The following is a 26,897-nucleotide window of genomic DNA, read 5'->3' as shown; positions in this document are numbered from 1 at the left end:
CGGTGTTAGTATTTCAATCACACCAGCCAGTCCTGTTCCAATCCGGCCAAATGTGTTACATGTGGCAAGGATGCCCATAAGGGTGCTTGTCCACCTCCATCCCCTCGCTGCACCAACTGTATGGGTGACCACGCTGCTTCCTCTCGAGATTGTCCCGTTTTTAAGGACGAAAAGCTCATCCAGGAAATTAGAGTAAAGGAAAAGGTGTCGACCTTTGCTGCTCGAAAATTATTCGCCAGTCGACAGCCCACCGTGCCTCAGAAAGGAAAATACAGCACTGTCCTTGCTTCTCCTCGGCCAACAAAGGAGGCGGCCACGCAGACTTTCGACCTCACCTTTAGTGCCATGGTCGTCAGATCGGCCAGCGCTAAGATCGCCCGTTCAACCTCACCACTTTCACCTGCCCACTCTCTGGCTCACCCTTCGTCGAGTTCTGCTAAATCTTGAGCCCAAAAGTCAGACACCAAGACTTCGAAAAAAGAGCATACTCGAGAAGAGTATTTACGTAGTGCAACTTCCCAACCATCGGTTCCTCCTTCCTCTAAACATCATACTTCCAAGAAGGCTACAAAGAAACCCAGTTCCTCTCCTTCTCCACCAAGGCGTGTCCCATCTACAGCACCACCTGGCGGAAATCGCCCTCGACCGTCCTCTGTGTCGCCGAGGCGCACTGCTGGCGGCCGCTCAACCGGCCGATCTCTGGTGGCAGGAGCCCTGACCAACCTATGGATCAGGATCTTCTGCCTTCGGCTGAATGCCATTCCATGCTGTCAGTCGCAAGCTCTGAGCAGTCATTGAGTTGACAGCAACCTTGGTCACATTCCTCCATTTTCTGTTCACCCTATGTCCATTATCCACTGGAATATCCGCGGCATTCGAGCCAATCGCGATGAATTGTCGGTCCTCATACGATCCTACTCGCCGGTCATCTTCTGTCTTCAGGAAACAAAGCTGCGTCCCCATGACCGCTTTGTTCTCCCTCATTTTCAGTCCATCCGATATGATCTCCCCTCTGTTGAGGGCACTCCAGCACATGGAGGACTCGTGATTCTTCTCCATGAAACTCTCCATTATCACCCAATCCATTTAAACACTTCCTTCCAAGCTGTCGCCGTCCGTCTTTCCCTTTCCGGATATACGTTCTCTCTTTGTACTGTATACATTCCATCGTCCACACCAATGGCACGAGCTGATCTCCTTCATCTTCTTGGTCAGCTTCCACCCCCATATTTGCTGGTTGGGGACTTCAATGCCCACCACCCGCTTTCGGGATCTCCACATCCTTGTCCACGTGGCTCACTATTGCTAGACGTCTTCCACCAAACAGATCTAGTTTGCCTCAACACTGGGGTCCCTACATTTTTGTCTGCCTCCACGACAAATTTATCTCATTTGGACCTTGCGGTCGGTACTGTTCCGCTAGCTCGGCGCTTCGAATGGTTCGCCCTTGATGATACACACTCGAGTGACCACTTTCCATGTGTCCTTAGACTGCAGCCTCAACTGCCCTACATGCGCCCGCGACGCTGGAAGTTTGCCCAAGCCGATTGGACACTTTTTTCGTCTCTAGCGACTTTCGATGACCGTCACTTTCCCAACGTCGACGATGAGGTCACACATATTACCGACGTTATTCTTACAGCTGCGGAACATTCAATACCACGCACCTCCAAATTGCCCCGGCGCCCCCCAGTTCCTTGGTGGAACGAGGCATGCCGTGATGCAATACGTGAGCGGCAACGTGCTCTCCGCGTTTTCCGCCACCATCCTACTTTGGCCAACTGCATCCGCTATAAGCAGTTCTGAGCGCGATGCCGTCGTGTCATCCGCGATAACAAGAAGGCAAGCTGGAAATTCTTTATTAGCTCATTTAACACCTTCACTCCCTCTCCTCGGAAGTTTGGAGTCGGCTTCAACGGTTCTCAGGCGCGCCTAGTTTCTCGCCGGTCTCTGGGCTCACTGTCGCGCATGACACATTAGTGGACCCCATCGCAATTTCTAACTCATTGGGTCAGCACTTTGCTGAGATTTCGAGCTCTTCAAATTACCCGCCAGCGTTTCTCCCGAAGAAACGTGCAGTGGAAGTGCGACCTCTTGCTTTCTCCTCTCAAAATCGCGAAAGCTACAATACTGTTTTCTCCTTGCGGGAACTCCAACATGCACTCTCTTCTTCTCGCTGCTCCGCCCCAGGACCGGATGGTATCCACGTCCAAATGTTGCTGCATTTATCAACCCATAGTCTGCGTTACCTCCTTCGCCTTTATAATCGAATTTGGACCGACAGTACTTTTCCCAGACGATGGCGGGAAGCTATCGTCGTTCCTGTTCTGAAACCTGGAAAGGACAAACATCTCCCCTCTAGCTATCGCCCCATTTCTCTCACGAGTAGTGTCTGTAAGGTTTTGGAGCGTATGGTGAATTACCATTTAGCGTGGTGGCTGGGATCCCGCAGTCTTTTAACACCTGCCCAATGCGGTTTCCGAAAGCATCGTTCTGCAGTTGACCATCTTGTTGCTTTCTCCACTTATATCATGAACAATTTTCTCCGGAAACGCCAAACAGTAGCCATATTTTTTGATCTGGAGAGAGCATACGATACCTGTTGGAGGACAGGCATCCTCTGCACACTGTTCTCTTGGGGCTTTCGAGGTCGGCTGCCCCTTTTTCTTCGCGAATTTATGGCAGAGCGCACATTTAGGTTGCGGGTGAACACTACTCTCTCCCGTACTTTCTCCCAAGAAAACGGGGTACCCCAGGGCTCCGTGCTGAGTGTTGTACTGTTTGCCATTGCCATAAATCCAATTATGGATTGTCTCCTTCCTGACGTCTCGGGCTCCATCTTTGTGGACGATTTTGCGATCTACTACAACTCTCAACGGACCAGCCTTCTTAAACGACGTCTTCAATTATGTCTCGATCGCCTCCACTCTTGGAGCATCGAAACCGGCTTCCGTTTTTCTCCCAGTAAGACCGTTTGTGTTAATTTTTGGCGACGTAAGGAGTTTCTTCTGCCCTCCTTACATCTAGGTCCTGTCAACCTTCCGTTTTCAGATGTCGCTAAATTCTTGGGTCTTATGTTTGACAGAAAACTGTGCTGGTCCTCCCACGTTTCCTATCTTTCGGCTCGCTGTCTACGATCCCTCAACACCCTCCGTGTCCTGAATGGTACCTCCTGGGGAGCGGACCGAGTGGTCCTTCTCCGCCTCTATCGCGCCTTAGTGCGCTCGAAATTGGACTATGGAAGCATAGTCTACTCCTCTGCTCGGCCGTCTATTCTTCGGCGTCTCGACTCTATCCACCACCGTGGATTAAGTTTAGTGTCTGGAGCTTTTTACACCAGCCCTGTGGAAAGCCTTTATGCTGAGACTGCTGAACCTGCGCTGTCCAATCGGCGAGCAGTCCTTCTGAGTCGTTATGCTAGCCATCTGTCTTCCATGCCTGCTAATCCAGCCCATGACATTTTTTTCGACGCCTCCTTTGATGTAGGGTATGTATGCCGCCCCTCCTCCCTACTACCACCGGGAGTCCGCTTCCGTCAACTGCTCCATTCTCTTTCCTTCCGCTTTCCTAAAACCTTCTTGACAACTTGGGGTACAGCACCGCCTTGGCTCCGTCCCCGGATCTGCCTGCTCCGTGACCTTTGTCAATTTCCCAAGGATGGTACCCCTTCACTTGTTTATCGTCGGGCATTTGCTGCTCTATATGCACAAATGACGGACGCAACATTTATTTATACCGACGGCTCGAAAACATCGTCAGGTGTAGGGAGTGCCTATATTGTTGGCGACACCCCAAATCACTTTCGGCTTCCCGACCAGTGTTCGGTTTATACTGCGGAGCTTTATGCTGTTCTCCAGGCTGTCCACTACATCCGCTGCCATCAGCGGATACAGTACGTTATCTGCTCAGATTCTCTCAGCTCTCTCCTCAGTCTCCAAGCTCTTTATCCTGTGCACCCTCTGGTCCACCGGATTCAGGACTGTCTGCACTTGCTCCACCTGGGGGACGTCTCGGTGGCGTTCCTCTGGCTCCTGGGACACATTGGTATCTGAGGAAATGAGGCGGCCGATATTGCAGCCAAGGCTGCAGTCTCTCTTCCTCGGCCAGCTATTCAATCGATTCCCTTTGCCGATCTACGGAGCGTTCTATGTCGACGTGTTGTTCATTTATGGCACATGCATTGGTCGACACTTACCCATAATAAATTGTGGGACATGAAAGCTCTTCCTTGTGCTTGGACCTCTTCCTCCCGAACGCGTCGTTGGGAGGAGGTAATTTTAACTAGACTCTGGATAGGGCACTGTCTTTTTAGCCATCGACATCTTTTAAGCGGCGATCCTCCCCCACTCTGTCCCCACTGCTCTCAGCTGTGGACGGTAAGACACCTTTTAATTGAGTGCCCCAATTTTAATCCGTTACGCTCCCGTCTACAGCTATCGCCTGATATATCGTCGATTTTAGCAGATGACACGTGCTCAGCCGACCGCGTTCTCAAGTTTATTAGTGCCAGTGAAATGACGTCTGTCATTTGAAGCTTTTTTTGGGGACAACCAACCCCTTTTTGTAGTGGATTTTTAAGCCTTCCTTCTGCTTTTAGTTTCTCCAATTTTATGACTTTCGTTCCCATTGCTGCTGGTTTTCAATTTCGGCTTTTTTACTGTTTTCTAAGTCACGGACCGGGCGCTAATGACCATAGAAGTTTTGCGCCCTGAAACCAAAACAAACAAACAAACAAAAAAAAAACAACAAAAAAACAAAAAAAAGTTACAATGCTAAAAATGTGTAGGGAAATGCAGAAAGACGTGCAGGTGATCGATGTTTTATGCAGGGAGCAGCAATGCAGCCTCACCAAAAACGCGTGACCTATGATCTACTATTGTGTTATTACATGTTTTCAAGATAATCACTGGAAGCAGCTGCTTCCATAAAATATCTAGGAGTACGCATTCAGAATGATTTGAAGGGGAACGACCACATAAAATTGATTGCGAGTAAGGCAGATAAAATTGATTGCGAGTAAGGCAGATGCCAGACTGAGATTCATTGGAAGAATTCTCAGGAAATTTAGTCCATCGGCAAAGCAAGTAGCTTACAAAACACTTGTTTCACACGTACTTTAATATTGCTCATCAGTAAGGGATCTATACCAGATAGCACCAATAATAGAAAAAAAAAGAAGATCCAAAGAAGAGCAGTACATTTCATTACAGGTTCATTTAGTAAGTGCAAAAGCATCATGAAGATGCTCAGCTATCTCCAGTGGCAGACACTGCTAGAGAGGCATTCTGCATCACTGTATGGTCTACTGTTAAAATTCTGGGAGTGTACGTTCATAGAAGAGTCAGCCAATATACTGCTACCTCCTATGTATACTTGTGAAAAGATCATCATGATAAAATAGATATATTTGAGTCCACACAGAGGCTTAACAGTAGTCATTCTTCCCACAGATCGTAGGTGACTGGAACAGGAAAGAGGGAAAGTGAAACTGAAACCAAAGTACCCTCTGCCACACACCATAAGGTGGCCTGCAGAGTATAGCTATAGATGCAGATAACCAATAAATTACAGGGTGGCACACGAAATGTGTTACCAATTGTTTCTTTCACAATTTACAACGCACATTAGATATCTCACTGGGATCTCTACAGCAGTACCAGCAGAGCTTGGAAAAACAAATGAGTTACGAAATAACATGTAATTCATGATACTGCCGCTAGGAGACTAGTAAGCAGCAATGGAAGACTGACGACACAGCAACGATCGGTAATTGTGTTACTCTTTCCTGAAACGAAAAGCCTTGTTGTGACTCGGAGGCGTTTTCGACAATAGTTTAATACACGATGGGTCCCTTGCAAGAAGACCATCCACAGGTTGTACGATAAATTTGTGCAGGAAGGAACGGTATTGGAAGCGAAGCGACCTCAGCCTAAGCCTGTTTGTTTGCCGGAGAATGTTGAAGCGGTACGAGTTGCTGTACAGAGAAGTCCCGGGAAATCATGTAGAAAGGCAGCAGTGCAACAGGGAATATCCAGACACTCCGTTCAACGCATTCTTAAAAGTGACCTCCATATGTACCCATACAAGATGACTTGTGCACAGAAGCTCACTGAAGAACACAAGCAGTAGAGACTACTGTTTGCTCAGTGGGTGGAGGATAGGGAAGAAACTCTCAACAATGTTTGGTTTTCAGATGAGGTGCATTTTTGTTTAGATGGTGTGGTTAACAGACAAAAGGTACGCTTTTGGGCCACCAAAAACCCACAAGTGCTTTCATGAACGACAACATTATGCTCCGAGGATTACAGCGTGGGCAGCAATTTCCAGTCACTGACTTATTGGACCCTTTTCTTTGAAGAAACTGTGAATAGCGAGCGTTATTTGAGGACGCTTCGCAATAGCTTCATTCCACAGCTTCTTGCTACTGCCTTGCCCTTAAATACGCAGTGGTTCATGCAAGGTGGAGCAAGGCCACATACTGCAAAGACTGTGTTGGAGTTTTTAGACGAGCATTTTGACATGCGGATCATTTCACTCAGGTTTCCGGGCACTTCTATGATGGACAAAATTGGCCCCCCAATAGTCCAGACCTCAATCCATGTGACTCTTTTCTTTGGGGTACCTAAAGGACAAAATTTTCCCAAAACGTCCACGTGATTTAATGGAGCTCAGAAGACTTATTCTTCGAGCTTGCAGTGAAATTGCGGAAGACATGTGCTGTAGGGTAATCTCTAACTTCAGTGTTCGTTTGAAGGAAGTTAGGAAACGAAATGGGTGGACATATTGAGCATGTGCTGAGTTAGAACAAATCTCCATGGATGGCTCTTCATTGTGCATGTTCCTTTCAGATTGTATTGACAATAAAATTTATATTCAAAAACAAAATGGTAACACATTTCGTGTGCCACCCTGTATGACCAGAGTCCACACCTGCTCCTGGAAATACTTTCCCATCTAAAATCTGGTTTCAAAATCTCTTACTATTATATAATAAATCTGAAACCTTCCAGTGTCCCCAAGTCTCTTCCACATATACATCTTCTTTCATGACTTTTTGGCCAAGTGCTGGCAATTATTAAGTCATGTTCTGTGCAAAATTCTACCTAGCAACTTCCTCCATTATTCCTTTCAGTAGTCCATGTTCCCTTTACTGTTTTCTTTCTCATTCTGTTCCCAATACCTAATTCCCCTTTATTTCGTATTATGTTCTTTCAATTTCTTCCTGTTCTGTGGAACTACTTGATGTATAAACTTGCACTACTGTGGTAGGTGTTGGCTTTGTGCCTGTCTTGGCCATGATAGTGTGGTCACTGTGCTGCTCAGAGTGGCGCACCTGTGTTCCTATTTTCTTATTCGTTATTAGGCCTACTCGTGCATTACCCCTATTTTCTTTTGTATTTTTATTCAGAATAAAACTTTTACAACCCAAATTATCCAGTTGCCCTCAGTGTGGTTTCTTATCAAAAACTAAGGCATACATAGAGTGTCTTCAAAATTTGGACACGCCAAAACGTTTGTTTTCAACATAGTTTTCCTTTCTGGCTTTCCTATGGGAGTGCATATTGCAGATGTGTGTTGGATGCAATTTTTTCTCTGTATGTGGTGCCTTTGGGGCAAAGTCTGCCACTAAATCTGCAAAGTCAAAGACTTTAAGAAGAAATAATTTCTTCATGTTGGATGCCTTGTGCCACAAAAGAATACCCTAAACTTCAAAAGAAACTTCTTTTCCCTTTTCGTCAGTATGCCATGTTTCTGGTAAAGCACTAATCCCCATTACAAATAAATGAAAGATAATTTTTTCCACCACTGAATTGCTTTCTCTTGAAACACTAGAAAGCACTCTTTTGGTCTCATTTAGCCACTGCTACTTTGTGAATATTATAATCTAAAACATCAGGTTTTGTTTTTCCTTATGTCCCTCCATTTCAGATAGAGGAGATGCTCCCTTCTTGCAAGAATCATCTGTCCTTTCTGGATTCTTGGATTGTCAACTGTACATTGTGGAAGATCTTTTCTGTTAGTCATAAAAGTGCCTAATGCCTGCATATTGTGTGCCAATAATTAATCAAATACAGCAGGTGACATTTAGTAGTGTGCCATGTATTTGGTACACTCTCTAGCAAAATAGATCTCCAGTAATGTATTCAGAAGTGCCAAACTATCATGGTTCATAATAATTGCAGGAATATCCTAGGCAGTGATGATGCATTTGACTAAGAGAGCCCAATTCTGTCAAGAATACTTGTACATCCTTCACTATAACAACATACCTACCCACTCAGCTTTGTTAATTTGAGAACTTTGTACAAAAAATCGTATGACTGTCCTCCTCCTTCAACCACTTGCAGATTGCACCATGTGACTTTTTTCCTTGTTTGCAAAATTATAGTCATTGCAGTTATTTTTGAACATAACTTGAAATGCAGCCTGTGGACTGCAAAAATTAATTTTATAAACATTATTGTTGTTGTTTTCAGTCTGAAGACAGGTTTTATGCAGCTCTCCATGCTACTCTATCCTGTGCAAGCCTCTTCATCTCTGAATAACTATTGTAAACTACATCCTTCTGAATCTGCTTACTGTATTCATTTCTTGGTCTCCCTCGCCAATTTTAGCCCCTCCCCCTTCTCTCTCTCTCTCTCTCTCTCTCTCTCTCTCTCTCTCACACACACACACACACACACACACACACACACACACACACACACACTTCTCTTCAATACTAAAGTGGAGATCCCTTGATGCCTCAGAATGTGTCCTGTCAACTGATCCCTTCTTTTAGTCAGGTTGTGCCACAAATTTCTTTTCTCGCCAGTTCTATTCACTACCTCCTTATCAGTTACATGATATATCCATCTGATCCTCAGCATTCTTCTGTAGCACCACATTTGAAAAGCTTCTGTTCTCTTCTTGTGTAAATTGTTTATCATCCATGTTCCAATTCTGTACATGACTACACTCCAAACAAATGTCTTCAGAAAAGACTTCCTAACACTTAAGTTTATATTTGATGTCAACAAATTTATATTTTTCAGAAATGCTTTTCTTGCTATTGCCAGCCTATATTTTGAATACTCTCTGCTTCGGCCATCATCAGCTATTTTGCTGTCATTTTTCTTTGTTTTCCTTTACTGCTTGCTCAATGTACAGATTGAATAAAATCAGGGATAGGTTGCAACCCAGTCTCATTCCCTTCTCAACCACTGCTTCCCTTTTGTTCCTCCTTGCTCTTATGACTGCCATCTGGTTTCTGTACAAGTTGTAAATATCCTCTTGCTCCCTCCTTGCTACTTTCAGAATTTCAAAGAAAATTCCAGTCAACATTGTCATAAGCTTTCTCTAAGACTACAAAAGCTATAAATGTAGGTTTGCCTTTCTTTAACCTGCCTTCTAAGAGAAGTCAGAGCATCAGTGTAGCCTGGTGTGTTCCTACAATCCAAACTGATCTTCTCCAATGTCAGCTTCTATCAGGTTTTCCATTCTTCTGTAACAAATTAGTGTTAGTGTTTTACAATCATGGCTTATTAAACTGACAATTCAGTAATTTTCACACCTGCCAGCAGCTGCTTTCTTTGGAACTGGAATTATTACACCCTGCTTGAAGACTGGTGATATTTCACCTGTTTCATACATCTTGCACACCAGATGGTAGTCTTGTCATGGCTGGCTCTCCCAAGGCTATCAGTAGTTCTGACAGAATGTCGCCTACCCCTGGGGCCTTGTTTTGACATAGGTTTTTCAGTGCTCTGTCAAATTTTTCTTGCATAGTCATATCTCACATCTCATTATCATCTACATCCACTTCCATTTCTATAATATTGCCTTCAAGTTTATCTACCTTGCATAGGTGCTCTATATACTCCTTCCACATTTCAGCTCTACCTTCTTTGCTTTGGACTGGTTTTCCACCTGAGCTCTTGATATTCGTGCAGATGCTTCTCTTTGCTCCAAAGGCCTCTTTAATTTTCATATAGGCAGTATCTGTCTTTACCCTAGTGAAATATGCTTCTGAATCCTTACATATTTCCTCTAGCTTACATTTTTCCTCTAGCGACTCCTGTTTAGCCACTTAGCACTTCCTGTCGCTCTCAATCCTTAGATGTTTGTATTGCCTTTCACCTGCTTCCATTGGTGCATTTTTGTGTTTTCTCCTTTCATCAGTTACTTTCAGTATCTCCTGTGTTATCCAAGGATTTGTGCTAGATCTTGTCTTTTTACCTATTTCATCTCCTGCTGTGTTCAGTATTTCATCGCTTAAAGCTACCCATTTGTCTTCTACTGTATTCTTTTCCCCTGTTCTTGTCAACTGTTGCCTAATGCTCCCTCTGAAACCTCTCAACAACCTGTGATTCTTTCAACTTATACGGGTCTCATCTCCTTAATTTCCTTCCGTTTTGCAATTTCTTCAGTTTTATAACTGTGGAGTTTAAATTAAGGATTATTGTGACTGTGATGTTTTGGATAAAGATATCCATGTTACCATGTGCATGCACAACCGCGCAGAGAGAGAGAGAGAGAGAGAGAGAGAGAGAGAGAGAGAGAGAGGGGGGGGGGGGGGGGACTAATCAGATTTGTGTTTCACCTGTATGAAGCAACTGACTCTATGATGGAAGCTAAAGGCAAATAAATAAATTAAAAGATTCTCAGCAAGAAAAGTCGAGAAAAATGTATTAATGGATTTTGCTACATGACAGATCTCAACTTTCCCGAATGATAATCTTCCAACAGAACTAGCTGAGCTTACCTTGTGGTTTGTCTCGAAGTTTGAATATGCTGATGGTTCACTCACATTTTGTCACAGAGTAACATAACTGCATACTCTTTGATATTGTTTTCTGCACTGTTAGTTTTCCTTTAGGAAATAATAAATGGTAATATTAAGGGATTTCAAAAAATAAATTATACAATATTATTGCTGGACAAGTAACTTTTTGTTGAGAACTGCACAAAACTTCAAAGTGACGTAGGTATAAGATAGCATAGTCACAAAGTCTCTGTAACCAGTAGTCAGATTGTTCTACCAGTCATTCAGTACCTCAGCAACAGAAATCAGCTCTTTGGTCACAGAGCCACTCAAGAATGGATCTATTTGAGAACCACTGTATGAACATCATCGTCATTCAAAAGAGCTTTCTCCACCCCACCCCCTCCACCCACCCAGATGTTCCTTCAGCTCTAAGGAGATTTGAAATTGCATTGTGCAAGATCTGGACTTCGTAATTCACATCACACATATCTGTGCAGCTTTGGTCACTAAGGATGGGCATGACATTTTGTGCGGTCCATATGCCTCGAGAATTTCAAGATGAAGCTGTGTGCAATTCAGACATTTTGCCTGCAAGAATCATACTGTCCCACGTACTTAAAGTGTGAAGTACATTTCCAGTTGCCAAATTATTTCAGTCGCGCACTGTGCTGCACCTGTTATCAATACTGTGGCAGAACTATCTCTGCAAGAAACCCAGAACATGTTCTTCTGATAATACGCCACTCTTGTGCAGTAGCCTTGCCATGGGACAGCATGTATAACTAACTTTGTGAAGTCCCTGTGTAACTTGTCTATACTAATAGTGAAGCTGTAACACCATCATGTCTTTCTATTTAAACATGCTGATCTTCAAAACTATTAGACAACATTTCATGGGATTTTCACATGTAACTTAAGCATAGCTTGAGGCAACACGTAGGCTGTATTACATCAAAACTAAATCACAGAAAAAAGATACCATAATTTATAATTTTGTCTAAAATCGTCTGCTCACCTTAGCAGTTACAATATTTAATCATCATGTCGTAGTACACCAAAGAGCCAAAAATTTTGTCTAAAATCGTGTGCTCACCTTAGCAGTTACAATATTTAATCATCATGTCGTAGTACACCAAAGAGCCAATAGACGGTGCTATCAGTTTGGTTGTACATCAAAGAACCAATAGATGGCACTGTTAGCTTTTTTAAATCGGTGACAGATGTATTTTTGTAAGTGTACGTCAGTGACAGAATTAAGTAGTGCAATCAATCTCTATGAATACAAACTAACATTGAATTTACTTGGCTAAGATATGTGGAGTAACTGATTTCACTCTGTGTATTAAAATATTGACGACATTGCTTTGCTTCTTTTGATGGGTTTTATTGATATTTTTTCTGGGAAAAAGGAGCTTATTAAGTTTGCTTTGCGATTTTGGTGCCTATTCATTACATTTTGATTTTGTTTTGTTTATAAATAAAAATACCTAGACAATAGTTCATACTTTCTGAATGCACCAGACTGGCTAAAAAGACTGAGGACTATGCAGTCCCAAGAATACAGTGAAGATCATGAGGTGAGACTTGTTGTGGCTTGAGAACATCGAGCTTTAACTCTCCCTGTAGAAACTCCTTCCATAACAGAGGTGCAATGTAATTCTGATCGAGAGTACTGCTCATCAGAACTCTTCCCTCACAGAGCTTTAAGTTACCTTTCTCCAACATATCATAGAAGTGGAAATTTTGATGGAAGTTGTGCAGGCGAGCAAGTTTTTATATCTTGGTTTTTGCTTATTCCTAACAATTTAAATACCATTTCGCTTCAAACGTGAGGGTTTATGTTATGCCATGACCATAAGCAAAGCAGAAGGCCAGGTGCTGCATGTTGAGAGTGTGTGTACCTTAGTGTCAATTGCTTTTCACATGGCCAGCTATATGTGGCTCTCTCCCGTGTTAACGAATTAAACGAGCTCTTCGTTCATGTCCCTAATCACACTACTTTTAACATTGTATACTATGAAGCTTTATAAATCAGAAAGTAAATTCGATGCATATGAAGTCTCGTGCACATCTATAAATAAATATCTGGGCAATGCCAAATTTCTCAGATAGTGGTTGTATAAATAGCCATGATACAACATACTAATAAGCTGTTTACAGCTGTTGGAGGATAAGCATCAGGTAACAAAAACATTCAAAGTGTATGTTGAAAGAAAAATCCTGTCTCCAAACAAGAAAAAGAAAAGGAAACACAATATATAATGAAAGAAAAATCACTCTAAAATGAGGTATGGTCATTAGTGTATGTTCAGTCATATTTGACATCTTTGCTGATTCATTTGTAGTACAGACACTTCATATTTAGTATCAAAGTACTGAACAACACAGTAAGATTGTTTGGCAGCATTGCAATTATGGAATCTCTTTGCAGATAGGAAGATTTCCAAGTGCACTAAACAGATTAAAATCAGATGAAACATGATTGGGGCTGTAAGAGGGATGAGGTGTATATTTCGCAACCAAAGTTTCTAAGTCAGTGCATTGGAGCTACCACATGAGAATGACCATTCTTGTCAATGAATATGACACCATGCCCCAGTGTGCCACATTGGATCAGATTGTGGGGCATCATGTGTGTACATTATTGCAATAGTTATTGATGTTGGTCGTTTTGCACCGCATCCTAATATGTCAATCAGCAATATACTTGGTGTAACCAAGAACACCTTGCGTAGGAGCTTGTGAGTGGTTTGCTATTATAGTTTCGCCTTCATCATGAGAAACTGGGCCTCCACACAACAGGCTGTCCTTTGGTTTCAGTAATGTTGTGTGAAGCTGTCTAGCTCCATTCACAATTTGATTTAAAAAAACTGTAATCCCCCCACAGTTTCATAAAGGGCAATATTCTCACTCTTCATTTTGTGCTCTATGGTATTACATTAATAAACAAAGGATCTAGCAGGTACAGGATTCATTGAGGTTCAGTCTGTCACAACAGTTCATGCAGTAATGATGAGGGAATTGGTGAGCAATGCAGTGACCAAAATTCCATGATGTGTACTTGTTTTGTGTAATCTGTTCTTACACAGCACATACCACTTCATCTGTCACCAGGAGCATCCACTCAGTGCATTACTCGTATGCAGACTTTCTTCTTTTGTTGGACCTGTGCCCTTCTCTATCACTGACAGACTGTATCTATGCACCATACACTTCAGAAATTTGATGATAAATATATAATTGGTGGGTGTTTTGATTTCCGTGAACATTGTCCCAATACCAACAAAATGCCGCCTCGGACAAAGATGTATTGGCCCTACCGATGACCCCCAACTTGTGATTATCACACTGCAATGGTATAAACATAAGTCAAAAGCCACTGGATAGGTTGTCACACTTGAATATATGACGTGTAAAATTCCTGAATGTTGTGGCGAGGTGCAATGTATGGTGTGAGACTAGAAATGATATCTAAGAAATTACTTTATGTTTACTTGTGGCCACACTCCTGCTGTATTTTAGAAAAGAACAACAAATTCTACTTCTGTTATTAAATAAATAGATGTTGTCATTGCTAAAATATCTGAGCAATCTGTAGTGACAGAGGGGTAGTGAACATGGTAGCACATTGCAAGTTATCAGAATTCGTATGTAGGATGACAATTAGTGCCAAGGCTCTGTAGAGATGTGGATATTCTCAGTAATGTAACTACTTCAAAGATAAAAGCATGTGCCATTGTGGATACCTACAGTAATAATTACTGTGTGCCTCCCCGAATTCGAGGTGGCATGCTAATGTGCATGGCTATTTGGGCAAGTCTTCTGTAATATGTGATTGATTATAATAATTATTTTCACTTAAATTTTGTACTATTACCCATTTGGGATGGAATGCCACTATATTGGCTTTAGTGAGCAATGCCTCTGAGAGGGTAGATGTGCTGGATCAGTTTTTCACTGAAATGTGTATGCATTGTGTTTCTGTCTCTTCGTATGTTAGACATATTTTTATTTCACCTACAGTCACAGAGGTATTTACACAATTACCAAAAGCTTCTACAAAGCAGCCTCAAGGCTATTCTTGGATACTTCATCCATTGAAATCTTTGCCTTGAAGCTGAACTAATGTTTCTCACATATGATACAAATAGTGTTCTGTATGAAATTGGTGGGACTATCTACATTGCTGTTAAATATATACTCAGTACAGTGCTTCTTACACGTGAAAAAATAGTACATTGACATGATTCAGCACAATGATGGAATTGTGTACATTTGATAAATAAACTGTATGACTAACTTTAAACAGGGTGCAAATATATACTGACAACTTTAACATGACTTCCCAGTGTTGCAGAAATGTTAAGTGGAAATTTTCATAAAATCCATTTAATTATGTTAGAATATTGTAACTTACCAAACATATTACAAAGGTGATAGGCTTTGTTGTCTTAAAATGTTCTAATGATTGGCCCACTGTCAGAGATCAAGTGTATCAAACTGATTAAAATGATTTACAAAATTTTAGTATGCAGAGATACTGACAAGATATGCTGTATGCTGATCACATTTCTGTTATCGATGCAGACCTATCACATGAATAATGTTTCCACATGCAAAAGCCTCTGTACAGTGTGACCACAATGTTTGATGAATGGATATAAAGTTATCTCCACATTGCCATACATAGGCAATCAACAGTCTGCTGTGAGTCAGATAGCTGCCGATTTGAATGTGGGACTTCAGAAATCCATTTCTACAAGGACTGTATTCAGGAACCCATTTCTACCAGGACTGTATGAGGATACATTCACTGCATAGGCTTTAGCACTCGACACCTGACTCGAATCCCTTTGCTAACACTTATGTATAGAGCTCCACAACTGGTGTGGGCCTACAAATGTAGTCACTGGCACGTAGATAAGTGGTGGCATGTTGCGTGGTCTGATAAGTCCCAGTTTGTTGCTTCGAGCTGATGTGTGCACAACAGTGTGCCATATCCACAATGAAGCCATGGATCCTATGCATCAAAAAGATTGGGTCCAGGTAGATGGTGTGTCAGTTATGATCTGTGCAGGGTTTATGTGGTTGAAGTTATGTCCCGTTGTCTCGTTGGAGGACTCAGTGACAGGTGAACACCATGACATTTTTGCAGACCATTTGCATCTGTTTCTGTCATTAGAGGTGACCTGTTTCAGCAGGGCAATTAGGCAAGTCATCACTCTTTGGTTACACATAGATGGCTTGATGCACACTCCAGCGATTTCACCACCACTGCTTGTCTCTCCAGATCACACACTCTTAATCCAAATGAGCATATATGTGATGCTGTCAGTACTTGCATATGCATGATAACCCCAGCTCAAACTACATAAGAACAATTGTGAGTAGCACTGCAAGATGTACGGACCAATCTCTCTTCAGAACTATTCTACCACATCATAGAGGATAGGCCTCGGTATTAACATAACATGAGTGCCTTCTTATGACGTTTGACTATTCATTGTAAGTTGAAAATAGACCTTATCTCTGGTGACTCTTTTCAGATTAGATTATTTAGAGAACATTTGCTGTAAGATTAGAGTGATGTAGTTTACTAATGGAAATGGATGACTGATTCTCACCCTGGCGGTGATCTTCTCAGAACTTCTTTTGCCACTATGCTGTTCGTCATCTTTCCACTTGTTGCCTGTTGCTGGAGATTAGAATTTATCCTGGGTTGCAGGATCCTTATAGGACTTCATTCGAAGGGCGTGGACCGTATCTCTGATCTTTCGTTGTCTTGTGTCGGGGTCGAAATCTTCAACTTCATAAGTAACATCAGACAACTGTCTTACAATCTTATAAGGTCCAAAGTAGTGCGTGAGGAGCTTCTCAGAGAGACCAACCTTGTGAACAGGAGTGAAGATCCAGTCGAGGTCACCAGGCTGGTAGACAGCAGGACAGTGGCTCGTGTCATACCTTCAGCGATCGTTTTCTTGAGCCTGCGGCATGTGGAGTCGAGCTAACTGCCAAGCTTTCTCAGCTCTGGTTAACACCTGGCCGGTGTAGTCGTCGTCCATGTCATCAGGTTGTAATGGAAACACAGTGTCCATTGTCGTAGTCGCCTCATGCCCACGCACCAGGAAGAATGGCGTATATCCCGTGGTGTCTTGGTTGGCAGTGTTGGTGGCAAACTGTAATAAAGGTAGCACCTCATCGCAGTTACTCTGCTCAACATTGACAAACATTGATAGCATGTCGGCCAAGGTCTTACTAAGGCATTCAGTAAGTCCGTTAGTTTATGGATGGTAGGCAGTCGTCATGTGATGAGTAATGTTGCACCAACGGTGATTGAAAAACTTTCCCTCGATCCATAATTAATGACCTTGGGGCACCGTGTTTTAATACAATGTCTTCCATAATGAATTTGGCTACCTCGAATGCTTCGGCTGTTTTCACGGCTTTTGTAATAGCATAGCGTGTCAGATAATCAGTGCAAACAATAATTCATCTATTGCCACTAGCAGATGTTGGAAATTGTCCAAGGAGGTCAATCCCAACACACTGGAAAGGCGTTTCAGCTGGTGTAAATGGTAAGAGTCGGCCAGGTAGTTTCTGAGGAACTGCCTTTCTCCTCTGGCGCTCTCGACAGTGCAACACACTCCTAAATAAACCTGGCCAGAAAAATCTCTTGTCTTAATAAATCCTAAATGTCTAACCTCAGGTGTGTCATGGAATTTCTGTAGAACATCTAAGCGCATGTGTTTAGGAATCACTGGTAGCCACCTCTTTCCAAACAGATCAGTTTTTTTGCAAAGTAATCCATTAACTACTTTAAATTGTTCTTTCACATCCTCTGACAGACCCCATACCCGCTGTGATCTGTGTGTAGTTCTATAGGTGCTCTCTCATCATACAGACCAAGTACAGGGTGAGTCATCAGAGCTTTTTGCAGCTCCCTGAAAGAATCTTGTTGAGCACCACCCCAGATAAATTTAGCATTAGTTTTTAACAACTCTTTGAGTGGCCAGGCTTTGATACAAGTCTTTGATAAAACGATGGTAATAAGAACATAACCCAAGGAAGCTTCTCACATATCTAATACTTTTAGGACTAGATCTCACCTTTTCTGGGTCTGGCTGCACACCTTTGTTTGACACAAGGTGTCAAAGTATTTTGATTTCTTTTACTCCAAAGAGACACTTTCTTGGATTAAGTTTAAGTCCGCCTTGTTGGAGACACTTAAGAATAGCCCTCAGTCTTTTTATGTTTTTATCAGATGTCTCTTGAGAACGCTATAATGTCATCTAAATAACAAAGACACATTGTCCACCTCAGGTGACTTAGAAGATTACCCATCTTCTGTTCAAAAGTTGCAGGTGCATTACACAAACCAATTGGCATTACCTTAAACTTGTACAGGCCTCAGGGGTGATGAATGCAATTTTCTCATTTTCAGCCCCATCTACTTTGATTTGCCGGTATCCCGAGTACATGTTCATGGTTGATAAAAACTTAGCCCCATTCAGACAAGCTAGTGTATTATCAATTCATGGAAGAGGGTAAATATCCTTTTTAGTTAGCTTATTAAGCTTCTTGTAATCAACACAAAAGCCCCATCTGCGAGCCTTCTTCCTGACGAGAACCACTGGTGACGACCATGGGCTCTGCGAAGGCTGAATGATGTCATTCTTCATCATTTTCTCTACCTCGTCGCGGATTATTCGGCATTCCATTGCTGACACACGATATGCTCTCTGGCTTCTTGGCTGATGGTCTCTAGTGCTAATCCAGTGCTTCAGTGTTGATTTGTCTAATTTTCTCTCCACCTGTGGATTGAAACATTCAGAGAACTCTTGAAGAATGGCAAGTAGCTTGTTCTGTTGTTCCTTAGTGAGATCTGGTGATAGTCGAGCTAGAAGATCTTATCTAGTAGTGGCAGCGCTAATTTCGCCCACAGACTTGGCATGGGAGGTTTCTATGACACTCAGTTGTTCTTCAATTAACGGCTCAGCGTTTGATACGCACATGCATCTCGGAAGGATCTGCGGTTCTCAGCGACAGTTAACTATCCACAATTCACCAAATCCATTCTTAAACCAGACGACAGAGGCTGGGATGACCAAGTTATTCTTCTCTTACATTCCACTACAAGGTCCATGGGTTGATGCATGGCATGACACGCGACATTTACCTTTGTAGCACTGACTGCAGGAATGATCACTTCATGCAGCACACATAGTCTCCACGCACTCGGATGTGCATCTTCCTGTAGGTTTTACATATTTTCCATTAGCCCGCTTCAGCAGAGATGTTTTGTTGTAGACGAATACGGTTTTCTGCAACTGGCGACGGTACTTCTCGGAAATGACTGACTATGATGCTCCAGAGTCCACAAGAGCTTGGGCTGGACTGCGATCCATGAGGATAGGACTGCGATCGATGAGGATATCGACGTAGTTTCCTATCATTTTAGTAGTGATTAACGGCAGAGGATTTTTCTCTTCAGTGGTATCACCTCCAAGGAAGGTCGCCCCCCTGTAGTTTTCCAGGTTGCGGCGACTAGGTGATTGGCTGGAGCTTCTAAACAGCGATGGAGACCTTGATCGGCGTGTTGGGGAGCGTCCTCTCCAGTGACTAGCTTGCGGCGATGGTGACCTACGTTGTCCTGCACCCACATCTTCTTGTCCATCTGTGTCGTCCCGGAGTTTGCGTCGGCTAAAATTAGTCTGCTGTCTTCTGGTATGGCTGTCATCAAATATCCGCCGCCTTTCTCAACAATAGCACACCACATGTCCCTGTTATCCACAGTGGAAACATACTGGTTGGTTTCCTGGGTCCTCCAGGCGACAGTCTTCCTTGGTACCCAAACAGGTTCCTCATGTGGCATTGTAGGAATGTAACTCCGCCTGGGTCTCGACTTTTTCACCATTTTAAAGGGAAATGAAGGACAAGAGATTGGGTTCAATGTCTGTTCCACTTCCTCTCTTATGACCTCTTGAAGCGTCTCAGTTTTTTGCTTGCCATGCAATCCAAGTGCCTTTTGAACATCCTCTCTCACTATCTGACGAAGAAAAATTGTGAAATCAGGTGCTTCCTCCATCACAGACATCAAGTGACGTTTGGAAGCCGTTCAAACTCCTTGCATGTATTTCTTTTTGATGCTCTGTCTTGATATACTGGCACCATTTTATGAAGTCTTTTGCTGTCGAAACCTCCTTCAGGACTAGGGCTTGATAAATGTCCTCAGCAACACTCTTCATGAGATGTGCAACCTTATCTTCCTCCTTCATTCTAGGATCCACTATTTTACACAGCTCCTAGATGTATTGAATGTAGGATTCTGTAGTTTCTCCTGGACGCTGTGCCCTGCACTTTAATTTATCTTCAGTCTTCTTTTCTGTCATTGTACAGTTCAATCTGGAATACTTCCAGCTTGTGAACTTCTCCAAGTAGAAAAATACATTAGCCAAACACACGGTGTCATCCCATTTGTTAAATTTGGCTATACGATCATATACCTTCAGCCACTTGTGTGAATCTTGGCCATCATCACCAGAGAACCCGGAAGGATGTCTCCTGTGGTGGCACACAGTTGCAGTCATCGTAATGTCCTCTTCTTCTTCTGTCTGTGATAGATTACGATCTGTTGAAAATGGCTCAAACTCAGGTTTCTCGTCACATAAGCGGCGGCTCTGTCGTGCCCTGATGGGAGCCACTGTGTCATCGATAATCACAAGTTCCAATACCCAGTGTCTCCACCAGAATAATGTCACGTAGAAGAATGTGTAATTAGATGAATGACAGACACTAACTTCACTTGATGAAGGATTATTCAGAACTTGTACATACAAGAGCACGGGGCGAATTGCCTCCGGCCAGCACATACAGTATATATTCGGCTACAGAAAATTCCAGTACAATTATTCTTGACATTTGTGGATACTTCTAGAATGTACTCAAACCGAATATAGAAATTAAAATTGTACAGTGCAGGTGAGTTTTGAACTCACGACTCTCCCTGCCAACAGTTTAGTATCGTAACCACTACTCCATGGTGCTACTCAGCTTCTTCTGTGACTATAACATGGGAAGACAAAATCGATGTATTGTTACTCACTTCATTTATTTCCCTCATCATATGTAAACTACATTACAGCCCCTTGCCCTATTTGTATTTACCAGTTGTGAAACTTTGCTATAATTTGGAGTGAATTCATGTACTAGGTTTCTGGACTACAAGCTTTGCACTCTGTCGTAAACTCATCCCTCTGCACCCCCTCTGAACCCCACCTACCCCCACACTTTATTATTATTCTAAAATTATAGTGGCCATAAAATACTTTGACATATTGTTACAGTTTTAGTGCTAGAATATATTTTATGTTTATTGTTGTGTGTTAAAATTTTGTAAGTTGTCTCTCTTTATTATGTGCTGTTAAAGTTTTCAATATTTATGAGACATAACTGTTTCATTATCTGATGTTTTGTTATTTTTGAAAGGTATGACACTACTACTATTTAAAATAAGTCAATTAATATTCTTTTAATGGTGTTTTTTGTGTGATTTACATATTACGCCACACATAAATGCTTTTATAATACAATTTCTTAAGTGCATGGTGCCTTGTGTATGCTTTCTTTTTCTGTTCAGCATGTGCGTTAGTTCTTCACATGTTTTATTTTTTCAGCTATGAAACAAGCCAAGCTCAACAACGATCGTATTTGACAATAACAACTGTGCCGTCCCTGAATAAATGCCAGGATTGCCTCAAAGTTGCTGCTTCCTATGAAGATGAAGGTACAGTGTTTCAGTGATGTAACGGCTTTATAATTTCTAGACACATGTATTGTTGTTGTATTTGTAGTAAAGACCTTCTAACTGGTGTTACCTTGCATATGATTTCTACACATTTTGTCAGCTTGTGTTTCCTGTCTTGACTGATCTATCAAATTTTCATACATTTATATGTCAGTTCTTTTGACAAATTTACAATATCCTGTTGTTAAGGATTTCCTACTTCCCCTCATCATTGTCATTAACCTGATGATGGTGATGGATCAGTTTCTCCCGAGGCACCTGGAACTTCATTCAGGTGAAGTAATCTGACAGCCTTCTGTGTCCATAAAAAATAATGATAATATTGCTAGTTTTGGTCTGAAGAGTATGGAAAAACACTCCAGTGACAGTCAGGTGAAGTAAGAACAAAGAAATACAATACATCCATGTTGCCTTCCGTGCTAGTATCTGACGTAACCAGGGGAAGATCACTAGTCAGAAAGTGCATGCCAGTGACCAGCTCTACCTCTGTGATTTACTTGTGGAGATTTATGTAAATTTATATACCTGCCATATGTGTAAGAGCTGTTTTAGTGTTAGGAGGTAGGAGATCATGTCCAAATGACAGGATTATGGAATTTTAAAAAATTAATGTGCTTTCTTCAAGCTTGTATAAATAATCATAATGTTAGTTATAACTACTATTATAAGATATGACAAAGAACGGAGCATTTCAGAACGATTTGTCTACTCCTGTTTTTGTGTAAGCATGTTCAAATCGAATATAAGTACAATGTATTGGGAAGGTATCTCACAGTTGGCAGAATCATCTTCCTTACCTTTCATTTACTCAATAAATTATATTTCATAGAATCACTGCTTGCAGTTTCTTTAATACAAGTTGCTTTCAGAGTTCCTTATGTTATGACCTGCAAAATATAAGCATGCTTCTTAAATTTCTAAATATTCTCTTCAGTAGCAAAACAATTAAGACTGTTATTGCTAAAGCAAATACAACTTCCTGAGTTGCTTCACTGCATACAGTCTCTTTGGAGAGTTGCATTCATTTGTCCAATTTCAGTGTAATATTTAAAAATTTGAAAATTAAATTTTGTAGCATTGGAGAGGACACTTAATGCAAGAGAAAGAAACATAAATGTGTTTTTAATTATCATGAATAATATTTGATCCATTGTAGTACCTAGATCAAAAGGAAAAAAAACTCCTGTTAATTATGTTCTTTTCTCTTTCCATTTCAGATCTGGCTGCTAGTTGGGATAGTTGTGTTCGTTTTAGTTGTATGAAGCACAGTGTCACAGTCCATACCACATTTGATGTGGTTTCTCCATACCCTAAATTTCGACCCACTGTAAGCATGAAATGCGATGGTTATGTGTTGTTAAACACAGGAAACTTTCTACACGTTCTGAGTACTTCTTTGGAGTATGTAGGCAACACATATTCGTACGTTAGGCAACAGTCGCCACCTGTTGCTGTAGAGCAGGAAGCTCCAGAGAATTCAGAAGAAAATAATTCATCTGTGAAAATGTCTGTTCAACAGTCAACTTGTGAAACTGCAGAATCTCCTAAAAATAGTATTGTCTCCCCAGAACATTGTTTCAGAGAAAGTACTGGAAGCAATAAGCAAGATGATATAGATTCAGTTATCTGTGCCTCAGATATCGCAATTGGTAACAAGCAACCATGTGAAACAGCTTTAATTGACTCTCAAGTGTTATGCCATCAGATGTTTTCCACCAGTGTAGGAAACTGTGTACTTTTAAATCGTAGCTTAGAAAAATGTGATTCAGACAGTGAACATAAAACAGTAAATATTGCTGTAGTTCGTCAGCAAAATGTAGATGTGATGGAGAATGAAATTCCTGAAGGTGTTCGAAAAGCTGACAGATCATTTAATTCCTCCAGTAACAATTTTGACAAAACTTGTGATTTCAAAGGTTACTGTTCCTCATTCCCGAGTGATATATTTGTGTCATTATTAAAAAAATTCCAAGATGAATGCCAAAGTACTATGAAAGATGCAGACTGTGAGGCTGACTCTAAAAGTCACTCTGCTGCAAATAGTATTGATATTCTTGACAAAGATACGCTGTCAGGTGCAAGTCGTGTTGATATAGTGAATGATTTAGAAGGAAATATATCAACCACCAATAAAGGCAACAAGCGACACACTATTTTCAGAAGGAACAAGGGTTTGCTGACAAACTCTAATGAAAAAAAGGAGTGCCGAGTGCCAGTTCCTGAAGGGTGTGACGAGAGTTCATTTGTGTGCGTATGTAACACTGATGGCAGGAACACCTGTTCTTGCGTAGATACAGGCCACTCTATTAGCAAAACAAATAATCTTATACAGTTGTCAACAAGTGAGAAACTTGTAAAAAATTTTTGTGATAAATTGTATTCCTGTAGGGTGACGAGATCTCATACACTAAAGCAGAGAAAAAGTGTCCATCGGCAGAATGAATCTGATCAGTCAGTGAAACGAGATGTAAAGTCAGTTATACCTCAGATTTCAGTTGGGCAACCTAGCAGGGAAAGCATTTCCCCAGAGCAGTCTGATGGACACAAGCAAAGAGATGTGTCAATAGCAGGTTCACCTCAGGAATTAAATATTAATGTGTCAAGCTGTCCTAGTCCCGAAGAAAGTGCCTCAGTTCCTAAAGTTCTTTCACCTGTTCCCAAGAGTTCACAATTAAATGCAGAATCATCACAAAATGATGAAAGTCAGTTAATGCTTAACAGAAAAAGAAAATTTGCTCAGAGACACAAATCCTTTCCCCCTGGAAGTGTTTTAAAAATCAATAGTCCGTCATCAGTTTTGAATTCCCCCACACTTAGACTTCATAGCAAAGTTGCAGATGAGGCAGAGAAGGCGTATGAATTTAAAGAGGAAACTTTGGAATCTGATTCAGAAAAATTCAGTACCTACAGGCGCCGGCGTTTAGCAGACAAGAAATATGAATTTTGTGAAGAATGTGAAGATGAAGAAAACATTGTTCCTTTCCACTTGCACAGACGCCGTGAATCTGATTTTAGGTTGAGGTTATCATCCTCGTTTCTACCATCAGCAGCTCACTTAGTGAACAACAGACGCCATTTTTGTGATAGTCTTTCTGATAATGTAGAAGTTAACGCTGGTGCAAGATCACCATCCAACTCTGTTAATGGCTCACATGCCTTAAGTAATCGCAGCTGGTATTATGAAGCATTTGGAGAAAATGTTGACGCTGTGTCATGTACTGAGACTCCAGGAGCTCCTTACAGTATGGCAAATGGTGAAAATTACGTTCCTCAGAATCATAGTCATCTGGACTCTGACAAAGTAGTACTGAGGCCATTAAATCAAAATAAAACTGCCCTAATTCAACCTCAGAAAGAGGCTGATAATTTGTCTGATGCTCCTGTGAATAAAAGATCAGAATCTGTGGATACAGTGAAAGACCTATCAGATGATGTACACAGTCTTCAAGAAACTTCCGGCAATCCAAATAGTACATCTGCAAAAAAATACAACCCAGCCAGATGCACTATACAGCTAAAAAGGAGTTTTGTGGAAGTGGATGATGAACTAGTATCTGTAATAACAGATATAGAAGGTAAGTAGTGCAATTTAGCAGTATTACTGTATGTAGTTCTTTATTTTATAAATCGTATTTTTTAAAGTTATACATATTACTGTGTTACCTTTGAGGATTTAAGCAAGGGACACCCCTTCACCCTTTGGTATATATTTTTGTAATGAATGTTGTCTTTTGCTTTTTGACAATGTAACTGCAACACAAATTTTATTTAAATATCTACTGCATCTCATGCTGCTACTTGGGTGAACCATCAGGAATGTGTTCATCAAAGACATTCATGTTTTCAAATATTTGTTTGTGATTAAATAATGTTTCTGCCACAGAAAACCCTGAGTGAATGTTAATGGCAAGCACACAACGGATTTATACAGTCAACAGCAACTATGATGTCTTTTAAGAAATATTACATGACTGTGAATCCCAACCATGAGAAGTTAATCATATACCATTTTGTTGCACTTTGTACTGTGTGTCATTCCCTTTTTCATACCAGTGAAAAACATCTTGAGAAAAGATCTATGACTTATGCTAAGCCCCACTGCCAAATGTTCTCATTTTTTGCTACTTATATGTTTTATTAATGGAGTATGGGTTCATAATTGACAGAGCTGTTGAGTTGTGTAGGTTTTTACAATTTTAGTGAGATGGCTTTAAAAATGTGGCTTTTATTTAATGTGTGCAGATGATGACTCTGGTGAGAGCCCTGGTTACCACTGTGCACTTCCACTAGAGATTCATGGTGCTGGGTATATGCAGCTTCAGATGATATCAAATTCAAAAGCTGAAAAACTGGTAAATATCTTAATGCATTAACTGTGAAATTAACTGTAATATCTTAAGCAACACTCTTTATTTCTGAAAATTTGGCAGTTCATGTTGCTATTACTATGAAAACATGTCAACATAGAATCCATCCAAACTAAAATGTAGGTAGAAGTTTTCATTGTTAAAGATTTCATGTGGTGAATGGTTGAAATAATGTCATGATCTGGAATGCTGGAAAAAGTGAGAATAGGAGACAACTAAGGAGTTCTAGAGTTATCGTGGAGAACACATTAATGAGAAACAGAATTTGCCCTAATGCCAGCAATACCTTGATGTGGGCGTAACAAGATATTGAAATTGTTGGGGAGCCATTCTGTTAAACAGTTCTGTAACTGTCATCCACAATTTACAGATAGTGATGCGAGATGTGTCAGAGGCCCATGTATCGTGTTCAGCAGTGTCTTAAATGTGTTTGGTATGATTGAGGTTAGGTGCTCTGGTTCCATACTGTAATCGAGCAAACATATGCACACGATAATGTAGTAGATTTCTGTATTGAGACAATGGCGGAAAATCAGGGGACCCATTTCAACATCTCTCTCACAAGAGTACGTCAACCACCTGTCCTGTTGTTAAATCTGAATGCGTAGCCTCATGTGATTTTCGAAGCACGCGTGCCCTGCCATAGACTTGGTCCAATGTTTACTATGCCTCTTTATGAATGAGATTTTCACTCTGCAGCTGAGTGTACGCTGATATGAAACATCGTGGCAGATTAAAACTGTGTGCCAGACCGAGACTCGAACTCCGGACCTTTGCCTTTCGCGGGCAAGTGCTCTACTGGCTGAGCTACCCAAGCACAACTCACACCCCATCCTCACAGCTTTACTTCTGCCAGTATTTCGTCTCCTACAGTAGAGCACTTGTCCGCGAAAGGCAAAGGTCCCAAGTTCGAGTCTCGATCTGGCGCACAGTTTTAATCTGCCAGGAAGTTTCATGTCTCCTTATTTTGAAGACCTTT

General features: G+C 41.5%; 1 protein-coding gene across 1 annotated transcript in view; it reads left to right on the top strand.

Annotated features, from left to right (window-relative positions):
* The window catches only part of LOC126470155 (uncharacterized), a 123,599-nt gene that overhangs the window by 23,237 nt on the left and 73,465 nt on the right, over positions 1–26,897 (top strand). The window contains exons 4-6 of the mRNA XM_050097773.1: positions 21,421–21,530; positions 22,769–25,126; positions 25,794–25,903. Coding sequence (XP_049953730.1) covers positions 21,421–21,530; positions 22,769–25,126; positions 25,794–25,903 — 2,578 coding nt within the window. The remainder of the gene's footprint in view (positions 1–21,420; positions 21,531–22,768; positions 25,127–25,793; positions 25,904–26,897) is intronic.

This window comes from Schistocerca serialis, chromosome 3 (genome assembly GCF_023864345.2).
Source record: "Schistocerca serialis cubense isolate TAMUIC-IGC-003099 chromosome 3, iqSchSeri2.2, whole genome shotgun sequence".
Taxonomy (NCBI): domain Eukaryota; kingdom Metazoa; phylum Arthropoda; class Insecta; order Orthoptera; family Acrididae; genus Schistocerca; species Schistocerca serialis.
This window is presented reverse-complemented; position numbering and strand designations above follow the sequence as displayed.